This window comes from Enhydra lutris, unplaced genomic scaffold (genome assembly GCF_002288905.1).
Source record: "Enhydra lutris kenyoni isolate GAN:26980312 unplaced genomic scaffold, ASM228890v2 scaffoldscaffold2, whole genome shotgun sequence".
NCBI lineage: Eukaryota > Metazoa > Chordata > Mammalia > Carnivora > Mustelidae > Enhydra > Enhydra lutris.
This window is the reverse complement of record NW_019154086.1, coordinates 16062168-16074264: the sequence shown is the minus strand read 5'-3', so window position 1 is coordinate 16074264 and position 12097 is coordinate 16062168. Positions and strand designations below refer to the sequence as shown.

At 35.9% G+C, this 12097-nt stretch overlaps 1 protein-coding gene across 2 annotated transcripts in view; it reads left to right on the top strand.

Annotated features, from left to right (window-relative positions):
- LOC111148153 (N-acetylated alpha-linked acidic dipeptidase like 2) overlaps window positions 1-12097 on the top strand; it is a 1315835-nt gene that overhangs the window by 362327 nt on the left and 941411 nt on the right. The window contains exon 1 of one of the 2 annotated variants that reach the window (XM_022504596.1): window positions 9720-9839. The exons of the other annotated variant lie outside the window; for it this stretch is intronic. Coding sequence (XP_022360304.1) covers window positions 9797-9839 — 43 coding nt within the window. The 5' untranslated portion in view covers window positions 9720-9796. Of the gene's footprint in view, window positions 1-9719; window positions 9840-12097 lie in introns of those variants that run through there. 2 annotated transcript variants of the gene reach the window in all.

The window sequence follows — 12097 nt, the reverse complement described above, 5'->3', positions numbered from 1 at the left end:
ATTCTAATTAAAGTTTACAAAAATTTCTTTCCTTATCAACTAAATTTAGTAAATACTTATTGACTATTTATACACATATAGATATTTCTTTTATTAGCTATTTACCAACACTAACAAGCTCAGGTTCTGTTTATAAACATCAGAGACATAAAGTATAGATAAATTGTGTGGATATCCTTGGCATTTTTGAAAGCAAAGTTTAAGACCTCTTTTATCTTTCTAATTTATTTTGAAGAACAGGAATCATAAATAAGACTTTTTTCCCTCAAATTGGTAAATAAATGCTTTATTTTTATTGTAAAAGTAATATATAACTAGTTTTAAGATATTAAAAAATCAAGGATGCAAGGAAGAAATTAGACAATCACCAGTAATTCTGTAATATAGTTGTAATTATATTATTTTTAGCATATGTCATATGTCATGACAAAAATATAATGCAACAATGTGTTGGATCTTTTGTAAGTGAATGAGTACTTCTGCATAAACAGTTATAGATTATTCCACTACAGTATTATATGATTAATTTTAAAAATCTGTTGTTAGTCTTTAAGAAGGAAAGAGAGACAAAATATTTGAAGATAGCAATAATGGAACTTTTTTTTTTAGAATTTGATGAATATTATAAGCTGACAAAGCTAAAAAAATCAAAAAACTCCAAGCATGATAAACACAAAGAAAATTCTACCAAGTCACATAATAATCAAATGGACTAAGAATGAGTGCAGAGAATACATCAAAACAGCAAGAGGCAAAAGACATATGGTATACGGAAGATAAAGGTTAAGAGAAACCATAGATTTTTTTTTTCTTTGACAGAAACTATGTAAGCCAGATAACAAACAGGGAAAAAAATAAAATGCTGAAAGAAAAAAGAATGTTTTTAATTGGAGGGGAGGGGCAAAGAAAGGGAGAGAAAATCTCAAGCATGCTCCATGCCCAGCACGAAGCTGGACTTGGGGCTCAGTCTCATAACCCTGAGATCATGACCTGAGGTAAAGTCAAGAGTTGGATGCCCAACTGAGTGAGCCACCCACGCTCCCCAAGAAATATTTCAATGTATAGAAAAAAAAAATTTTCTTAAAGACAAAAGCTAAGCAAGGACTTTTTTCAGATAAACTGGGAGAATTTGTTATCATTGGACAAGAACTACAAGGAATGGTTTGGGTTGTGTTGGCTGTGACTGGGCTTTTCTTACACTATGGTACCGGGTGGGCTGCACACACTGCATCCTGCTGGGGACAGCTGGGTGCCATGTCAGCCAAAGAAGTAAGTGGAGTGCTCCACCTGCTTCGGGTCCATGGCATCTGTCTCAGGCAGCAGCATCAGTGAGTCCTGCAGCTTGCTGATCCACAAGGGCGATTTTTAGGCAGTAGGAAACTTAAACATAGATCTACATGAAGGGACAAACAGGATGAAAATGACAAATTTGTATGCCACCAGCAGTGAAAGAGAGTATGATAAACATTTAAAAAGTTAACTTGCATTGCTAAGGGCAATATATCAGAAAATTTCTGAACTTACATTGAGATTGGCCACTTAATGGAATCGTCTTTAGCTCATTAACAAAATTCAAATAAAGCAGTTCTAGCATGTTAATTTGGTGGTAAAGATAGATTATTATATCGATACAGTTGTATATATTTACATTACATTTGGACACTGAAATTGGAAAGAGAGCTCAGGTGACTTTGTTAGTAAAAAGCCAAGGGTCATGTATTTAAGTGTTTTAGAGGATAAACAAGAAACAAAGGAAATAGAGCTATATAAAGAAATTAGACCCACTGGAAAGTGAATAACCACTAAACTCATTCAGATTCCACTTTTTAAAGAAAGTTCACAGACAAACAAAAGTGTCTGAGGGCAGATAAGTGAAGTATTTGTGATGTCATAAAATAACCCTTAAATTAGAAAGTAGAGTGTTCTCTTTAATTTTAACTTTAATAATTTAAATTGCCTTCCAAGTTTCTTGATGCATTTTACACTGTCATCTTTGTTTTCACTATGTAACTTGTGTTTTATTAGGTGCTAATAGGGGTAATTCAATCTCAGTTCATTTCTTTAAACTGTTGTGAACTTTAAAATATTATAATTTTCAATTTATCACCAATCTGAAGTAAAGGAGGGTTTTTTTTTGTTTTTGGTTTTTTGTTTTGTTTTGTTTTGTTTTTTAGATTTTAAGAAAACTGAAGAAAAGAGGTGTAGGAGAGGTAGAGAGCTTTTTTCCTTTGTTCTCCTAGGGTCAGTGGCTGGGGACCCTGCAAATTAAACTGACAAAACACGGAATAACAGGAGGGAAAAAAAAAAAAAGATTTAATTACGTGCATACACACTGGGAATTCACAAAAGAATGTGATTCAAGGAGGGGCACCTGGGTGGCTCAGTGGGTTAAAGCCTCTGCCTTCAGCTCAGGTCATGGTCCCGGGGTCCTGGGATCGAGCCCCGCATCGGGCTCCCTGCAGGGAGCCTGCTTCCTCCTCTCTCTCTCTCTCTGCCTGGCTCTCTGCCTGCTTGTAATCTGTCTGTCAAACAAATAAATAAAATTAAAAAAAAAAAAAGAATGTGATTCAAGGAGACAGATATTTGAGGCTTATATACTATTTTAGGCTAGACAAAGGAAAATTTCTGTAAGGATTTCTGTAAGAAGGAGGTAACTTATGGGAAGGGGAGTAGAAGGATTGTACTCTAAAACAAGGGTTATTTAATGGTTTGGTTTTGTTTTTTGTTTCAGATGGGAATTATTTGAGGTACTGAAAGTTGTCTCCAGAGTAGTTCCCTTCCTGGTAAGGGAATGGGAAACACTATTACTGATGGAAATTTATGTCCTTCTAGTAAATAGAAAGGGGAGAAGGCACAGAGCTAATTGGGTTCAGCTCAAAACAATCCTCAAGCCAAAGTGTCATAATTTGAGGTGGAATATTCTGGCCCCTTAAGAAGGAAACTGAATACTAGTAACATTTTTAATTAATAATCTCCCTCACTCTCTCATTTTAAAGATTTTAGGAGAAAGATGAAATATAATTGTTTTCAGTTGATCAAATTATCAAGTATTAAATGCTTATGAATCTGGCAGATCTAAAAACAGCAGCTAAGAAATGCTTTCAATATCTGCCTTGAGAATTGGAAGATGGGGCCATATTTGCCCAGCTTTTTAAACACACACACACACAAAAATGTTTAGGAAATAAAAATTGATGGGTTAGTCTACAGGAAAACTAAAGGTTTTAGAACAGGTATGAGGGAATAAAATAAGTATTTTAGGGTAGCTTTAGCCAAGGCATGTCTAACTCTATTTTTATGTTTATTCATTCTTAAAATTGCTCACATGCAAGTCCCTTATTGTCCATGGTGATCAGATACTGTAGTTCCCAGTGTCTTCCTGAGCTTCTATTTTTTTCCATTGATTTTTCTCTATTTAGCCCATTATTCCGTAAAGTCCATCCAAAGAAGCTATGTTTATCTCTCCTCATTTGTTCTGTGACTTTTTATTTTTTATTTTTTATTTTTTTTCCGATTTGTAAATCTGGTCACCATAGAAAAGACCGCCAGTGACTTTAGAGAAAGTCTATTTTAAGTACTAGCTACTTAGGGAAAGGTTGAAGACTTTAATCCTTCCTCTCCTTTTCTCTAACAATGCTACCTGGCGGGAAGTCAGCGGGAAAGTAGAAGAGGAGCTTTCAGAAAGAAAACATTCACACTAGAAAGTAGTGGCCCATTATGATGTTGAACAAAAGTAGTTCTCCTGGAATCTTTTTTTTTTTTCCCCCTTATAAATGCTTCTTACGCCACTTTGACTATTCAAAAAAAGGAGGAAGGGGAAGAAGAAAAACATTAAAAAAAAAGAAATTAAAGAAATACTATGTAACAGAAGATACCCTAATTTCCTTTGATTCCTCATAATTAGTTCTTCTTGACTACTTTTGTTCATATTTATGAATTGAAACTAAGGCACTTAGTGTTAAATTTAATAAGTGATTGCTACAGTTACTGTGTTCTGATACAAAGATGTTAAATGAAAGGGATAGAATGTTCTAAAGACAATGAGAATCCGCACCTTTTACCTCAGCTTCACCTTCATGGAGAAGGCTGTTACAACACCCCTGAACAGCTGTTAAACGTTGTTTTCTTTTAGTTAATATTTGCCAAATTTCTACAGCACAGTTGGCATTAGTCATTGTCTTGCCTTTTTTTTTTTTTTTCTTTTTAAAAAGATTTTATTTATTTATTTGACAGAGAGAGGGAACACAAGCAGGGGGAGTGGGAGAGGGAAAAGCAGGCTTTCTGCTGGTCAGGGAGCCTGATGTAGGCCAGTATCCCAGGACTCTGGGGTCATGACCTGAGCCAAAGGCGGAGGCTTAATGACTGAGCCGCAGGCGCCTTGTTGTCTTGCTTTTTCAGGCTATTATGAAGAGGCTGAAGACCAGAGACATTTTACCTTTCAGTATGAAGGACTGGGATGCACTTATATAACATTATCAGAGGTGTTCAAGAATTCTTTGATATGCAGATGAGACTTCCTTTTTGAAGAACAGTCATATCAGGATGTTTTGAGCAAATAAACTTATCTCCAAGCTAATATAATTTAGGCATTCTCATTGCATTTTCAAAGGATTAGAGAAATCATTCTATCAGTTTGGTATTCCTATTAAACCTTGGTGTTCTGGGGTTTTGGCTGGAGATTTTTTCCAACCTTACTGTAGATATTTAAGTGTCCTGATAATCTCAAATTGAAAAGTCCCCCATTCTATGTTGTCTCAGGCAGTTAGCATGTATCTTCCTTCAATGCTTTCCTCAGGGGTCCTCTTGAGGGAGTTTTGTCAGCGTTTGTGGAATAGTTCTGTATAGGTTAATCAAGTATTTGTGTGTGTATACTTCATTTTATGTTCCATAATAGTATTAAATATACACTGAAACTTTACTATTTTCTCTTTTTCAAATGATACTTAGATGACAGTCATAGCTAGTCTTCCCACTATCAGTAGACTCTCATGGATGAAGCTGAGATTGCTAGTAAGAGGATATTGCTTTAAAATTTTCTGTCATGTAAGCCAAGATTTCGTGAGATCCTCATAAAAGGTGTATAGGTCACTATATACTATGATTACAAGCTTGTATTTAATGTTGTGTTTTAAAGTTCTACCACAGTCTAGAAGAGTGTTGTTCCCAGCAGCAAATTAGACTGCTTTGTAGCATCCCTCCCACCTGACTTTCAACTCAGCACCACCATGGGTCTGTTATTTTTGGATGAGTCATTGTATATCTTAATCATGTGAAATAACCTATAAACCACCAGTAATTGTTAAGCAACTCTGTTGTATGTGCATGTGTGTGTGTTAGCATATAATTTATATTGTTCCTTGGCTACTTCATTTATTAAGACTATAGTAGAAAGATCATGAAAATGATGATACTCTCCTTGTCATCATTACTTATTTCCTTGTTAATAGATATGTCTTATTACTATTGAAAATAGTAGTTACTTTCTTTGTTCTCCATCAATACAAATTTTCTTAAGATTCTGCATGCCAATTTTATGAAAAAAAAAAAAAAAAAAAAAAAAAAGACAGAGAGAGAGAATTAAAAGCTTAGGTTATTTTTGCCCACAAGTCAATCCTGATACAAAGCACTGAGTATACTTTAATTTTTTTTGACCAGCTATATATAAATTCACAGGTATAGAAAAGTAAATGTGATTATGTATTCAGCTATTTGGAATTCGCATCAGATGTGCTTGGGAATGTCAGAGAAGCCTAAGTTCGATGAACTAAGTCTTAATGGGAGGTTAGGAGTTAGTGGGATGGTGGTGATAATGTATCGATAGTATTGAGTAGGCTGTGGGACCATTGAACAGACGCGAGCATGGAAATGGCATGACTATGTTTTAGGAAGATCACCCATCTGCTAGATGACTCTACAGTTACAGAAAGGATGGATTAAAGGAAAGGGAGAATTCATTTAGGGAGTTTGTGTCTTAGTGAGAGATGATGATGATGGCCTCACCTAGAGAATATGGAAAGTTAAAGAAGTGAATTTCAGTGACATTTAGGAATAATTGTTAGGACTTTGTGATTATTTGGGGAATGTGGGAGAATAGAGCTAAGGATAAATAAGTTTCTCTCTAGGGCAACTAGATAGATGGTAATACCTAGATTCAGAAGAGAGGATGCAGAATATGTTCAGCCAGTATTCCTAAGAATCAGAAAATCTTATTTATTTCTACCCATTCTTCCTGTACAGAATATGCATTCTCTTCCTTTCCTAGTTTAGAAACAGACTGCTTCTGGTAGGACTTAAAAGTACTTAGCAGCTATAAGGATCAGACAATCCCAACTAGAAATTCTTGGCGACCATCAAACAACAGAATTTAAGCTTCAACAAAGAATCTTTAAAAAAAAATGCTAAGTGATGAAATGCCAGGTCTGTTACTAAATGTGTAACATTTTACCTACACAGGGCTCCATGCTTTATAAGACAGTGCCACCATTCAGAATTTTGAATAACTACTTCATATTTTTTTCAAATATTCACATGTATCTTCCCTTGAAAAACAGAACTACAAAATCACTTTAATAATTACCCATGACAAGTTTAAACTTCAACATTGGTTTCTTCCTGTTGTTTAATTTCTACATAGAACCCTCAAACTGAATGATAAAAGGTAGCATTTATAACCTTTTTCTGTAGCCACTCTCTCCGTGAAGTTTGCTTTAGAAATAAAATGGTAGAAATACAGAAAGATGATATGGTTGTGAATGTTGTTTTCTCTTAAGTCATCTAAGTTGTTTTAAAAATGTGCTTGGTAATTTTTACAGCACTGTCTTGGAATGTACATAGAGAACACAGTCACTCTCATCACTTTCTTTCCAATATTCCAAAAATGTTGATAATTGTATAATTAGCATTCCTTTCACCATTCAGTAAAGCTATTCTGGCTAATGCTACCAGTATTTATTTTTGGGAGGTATGTGTGTGTGTGTGTGTGTGTGTGTGTGTGTGCGTGCGTGTGCGCGCGTGCGCGCACACGTTAAACTAATGCAGTCACTATATAGGTATTCTTTATTTCCGTCTCTTTTTTGAAAATTCTCATAAATGTCCTCATCTCTGTCATCCTTCTAGCTCTTAAATTATTTATTTATTCTTGCAGATAAACCTAACTAGTTACCCCTCTTCTTTTCACTTTTGAAATTTAATTTGGCATTTTCCCCTCCTGAAATATATTTTATCATCTTCTTGCTAGTCTATGTCCTTCTTTTCTTTGAGATCCTTTAGTTCTTCTTTTGTGATGATGATAATCTTGTTCATCTTTACAAAAACTATGGAAGGCAGTTAATATGTGTCAGGAACTATGCTACCATGCACGATTTCAGGGATAGTGGTGGGAACAGAAGAGGTCTGTCACACAACAGCTCCCAAGGACAGAATAAGCAGTACATCCAACACAGTGTGAGAAGAGCCATGGTGAAAGGAGAAGTTTGAAGTTGTTAAGAGGCATCTGGCAACATATAGAGGAAGCCTCAACCAAGATTAGGTTCAAGAAGAATTCTTGCATGTGAATTAGACAAAGGGAAAGTGATGAAGGAAGAATTTTCCAGGCATATGAGGTTCCCAAGAGGGAGAGTGAGTAACTGAGTGCATGGCGCTTTATAAATGTTGAAGCTATTTCAGTATAACTGAGTGTATATTTATGTTACTCTCTGGGCAATGACAAGTACTTTTGGGGTTTCTGGTGTTTTTATGCTTTTCCTCTGCTCAAAAATAGGACTTCTCTATGCTGCTTTCATTGTAACTTCACACATGTATAATTCAACTGGTAGATAATGAGTGTTTTAGACTGGTTATTGACTAATTTTAGGTGCCTGGGACCAGTATGTAAATACATTTCCAAGTTGTCATAATGAGGGAGGATTGTTATGTGTGTTCCTCCGTTGGGGGAAGTCCAAATGTGATGATTATAGTGTTTTATTGGCCATCATTCAATTTCAGGTTACATTTGGTAAAGTATGTAGCGCGGTATATATGCTACATTATGCAATTGTACGAAGCAAAGACTATTCTGGAACAAACTATAACTTAGATTTTTAAATCAGAGGTTTTAGTATTTATAATTAGAGAATGGGGCTTAGACAGTAAATGTTCCAGATCAATTTATAGATGAAGAAACTAAGACCCAGAAAGGTAATGAAAGAGAAAACTATAAATTAACTGTGGTGGTGATTTTTAAAAATATTTATTTATTTATTAGAGAGAGAGAGCATGCCCACAGTGGGTAGGGGCAGAGGGGGAGGGAGAGAGAAACTCAAGCAGAATCCACACTGAGTGCAGAACCGAACTCAGAGCTTGATCTCATGGCGCAGAGATCACGACCTGAACTGAAACCAAGAGTAGGTCTCTTAACTGTGCCACCCAGGTGCCCCTGTGATAAGGACTTTTTTTACTCTCACATTTGTTTTCATTTCTAATATTTCTGAGAATAACTATTCTAGTTGTGTACCTTTTCTGTTTACATAACTTATATAATCAATCTTTTTTCATTAATGAGCTAAGAAACATGGTATGCAGATTCTTTCCAAATTGAAAATCAAAGAACCATCAAAGGAGTAGGTGTTTAAACCTTGGATTTTTTTTTAACCAGTCTGAACAAACTTTAAATTTAAGGAATTCTAAAGGGAGAAAAGAGAGATTGTTTTTTATCTGGATATCTTATGGGAGACAGAGTTTAAATAAATTGATTTATTTTTGTGATCTATGTCCTCTCTCACTTTTACAAATGAATAAAAGATAAATCTCCAATTTGTTGCTTATCTTTGCTGGAGATTATTTTTTGCTTGAAGTACACTAGTTTAGACTAATACTCTTTCTGTTCCTAGTCAGAAGGCAATGCAAATATTTTCGTGAAAGTATCTTTTCACAAATGAGGACTTTGAGGCACTCTGAAATCAGATCGGATCATTTGTCTAAGATCTCTCCATTAATAAGTAGACAAATGACATCAGGACCTAGTGACATCAGTGTTATTCCTGGGCATACTTTGCACTTTCAGAGGGAGGAAGGATAAGAGGAGAGAAAGAAGGAAGAAGACGAATGGAAAAGGAAGAGGAGGGGGGTAGAAAAAATTCTGCCTGTGTTCTGTTTATCATCTGCCATTCACAGTGTTTAGCACAGACATGATTGCTTTCAATCTTCACTAAAACCTTCTAAAATAGACATCATCCCTATTTTACAGTTGAGGAAACTGAGACTCAGAAAAGGTATAGCCCTCACTTACAGTTCCACAGCTAGTACTGGTGGTGCTCCAAGATTGTCTTTCCATGACGGCACAAAACTGATTCCCGTGCTGTTCCTTATGTCTCTGTATTTTTTTTTTATGAGCATTGCAAAATTCACTTTAAATTTTTATTTCTATAAGAGAAGCAGATCGGGAACACTAAAAAACAAACAAAACTCTGGCTCTGCACGATGGTGTGTTGGTAGTATCGATGTTCCAGGAAAATGTAAATATGTTTTAGACTAAAGTGAAAGTAGAGAATTAAAAGTTAATACCAAACTGAAACAAAGCCACATTTTGTGAAACACGCATTAATAGCAGTGCATTGGATCAAAGGATGTGATCTCATTTCACAGCAAAACAGGTCCTGCAAGCCCAGGTAATTCAGGAAGCAGAATGGTAATTATTCACAGAAGAAAGCAGGTAGTATACTGTTACAGTACCACAGTAGAAAGTCAGAAGGTCACCAAGCTTGCAAGGTAACTGACACAACTTGAAACTGCTTGGCCCCCTTTAAAAAGAAATTATAAAATGGGAGAGAATGAAGCAAGTTTACCTAACACATCTTTGCAAGGTAAGTGCCAACAGCCTCTGAAGTGTTTCCAATCAGAAAATCAAGCAGTTTCTATTACGAAGTTTGTGTGTGTGTACATGCGTGCTCACGTGAGCTTGTGTGTGCCTGCTGAGTTTCAAGGTGTGCTTGAGGGTAAGGAAAAGTGAGCTTCCAGAGAAGCTGGCTGTCTCTTGGGCTCAACAACTCAACCAACACAGAAACCCAGATTTGTGGAGAGTGGGGGAAGTCTTATCTTTATCCTCCAATGGAATGCTGGAGAAATGGCGTGACCAACTTGTAGTGCAGATCTTTTCCAACATTGACCAAATACTGCCTTTTTTCTCTGCTTGTGGAATTTTTATTTGTAATCAAGTTTACCATATCTGGGGTTTACCAACTAAGTGTCCTTGTATTAATATATTAATATAACCATTTTTATAAAGGTGGACAACAGGATCTCAGGGGAGAGCAAAGCAGTTGGGGAGAGGGGATTTATTTTACAGGTCTTACTTAATCAGTCAGATACCTTTGTTCTTTGAAGGGATTGGCTTTGTTGACATTGGCTTGACTGGGCTTCTATGGTTAGGCTTGTTGATAGAAACAATATAAGGTTGCTCACACATTTAACTCTTTTTGAGTGAGAAAACTTTCTTCTTAAAACAAATACAAAACTAACATAATGCTTATTTGTTGCTATGATTTCTAGTAGTCTGTCTTGTGAATTGTCACCTTTACTAGAGACATTTTGATCAAGATATTTTTTAATCGACTGCTAATGACATTTTTATTTAATTATGTTCTTATGATGCTATCATCAAGAAAATCCCCAGACCACCCAAGTTTTCTATTTAGTGTATAATCAAACATGTAACTACATCTGTGAAATATAATACATAGGAGGATAAGAATAAGATGATCATAGATAGGCATGGTTATAAAGTGTCTGGTTTTTTTTTTTCTTTCTCTTTTTCTCTTTTTTTTTTTTTTAAGGATTATATTTATTTATTTGACAGAGAGAGATAGAGAGAGGGAACACAAGCAGGGGGAGTGGGAAAGAGAGAAGCAGTCTCTCCGCTGAGCAGGGAGCTTGATGCAGGGCTGGACCCCAGGACTCTGGGATCATGACCCCAGCCAAAGGCAGAGGCTTAACTGGCTGAGCCACCCAGGCACCCCAAGCATCAGTTTTCTAAAGTTAAATTATCCTCCAGAATCCCTGTGTTTTCTATTTTCTTTAATCCTTTCTTCACTAAACCTGCTTAAGAATCCCAGAATCTTGGGATGCCTGGGTGGTTCAGTTGGTTGAGCATCTGCCTTTGGCTCAGGTCACAATCTCTGGGTCCTGGGATCAAGTCCCACATCGGGCTCCTTGCTCAGCTGGGTTCCTGCTTCTGCCTCTGCCTGCTGTCCTCCCTGCTTGTGCTTGCTCTCTTGATTGTACTGTCTCTCTCTCTCTCTCTGACAGATAGATAAAATCTTAAAAAAAAAAAAAAGAAAAAAAAGAAATTATCTTAAGAAAAAAAGAAAAAAGGAAAAGAATCCCAGAATCTTATTTTATTTCTGTATGTTTCCAAAAAGCATTTTGTTAAATACTGCATAAAGTGCTATTATTGGGACATGTGGGTGGCTCAGTCAGTTAAGCAGCTGCTTTCTGCTCAGGTCATGATCTCAGGGTCCTGGGATGGAGCCCCAAGTCAGGCTCCTTACTCAGAGGTAAGCCTGCTTCTCCCTCTCCCTCTCCTCCTCCTCACCTGCTCATGTTCACACTCTCTATCACTCTCTCTCAAATAAATAAAATCTTAAAAAATATAAAATGCTATTATCAAGCACTTTTAAAGATTAATAAAAAGTTGTTTTGTGCATCCTATTGAAGAAAAACAGCTAAAAGACATTTAGCTTAATTCTATGAAATTATTCGTTTATATGTGTTTTATGGAGAAAATGATGTTATGTATGTGCTTATGCTTTGTAACGTATTTTCTTGGAAAAGTATATGGGAAGTATTTAGGTGGTTAATATTGTTCATATAATGATGATTTTATGTAAAATACATATAACTATTTGGAAAACACCTGAATAGCCTCTCATAGACAATGCGGTGTGTCACCCGTGTCTGTGTTCAGAGGTTATAGTAAACTGAGGAGTAACCAGACCTCGTCTCTTTGTCAGGACAATGGGTAATATTTACCTCTTATTTTAGAGTCCTAAAATGTGTACAGATTTTCTGTTTTGTTTTTCCTTTTTCTCTGGCAGTTTTATGTATGTTTTGTTTCTGGTAATAT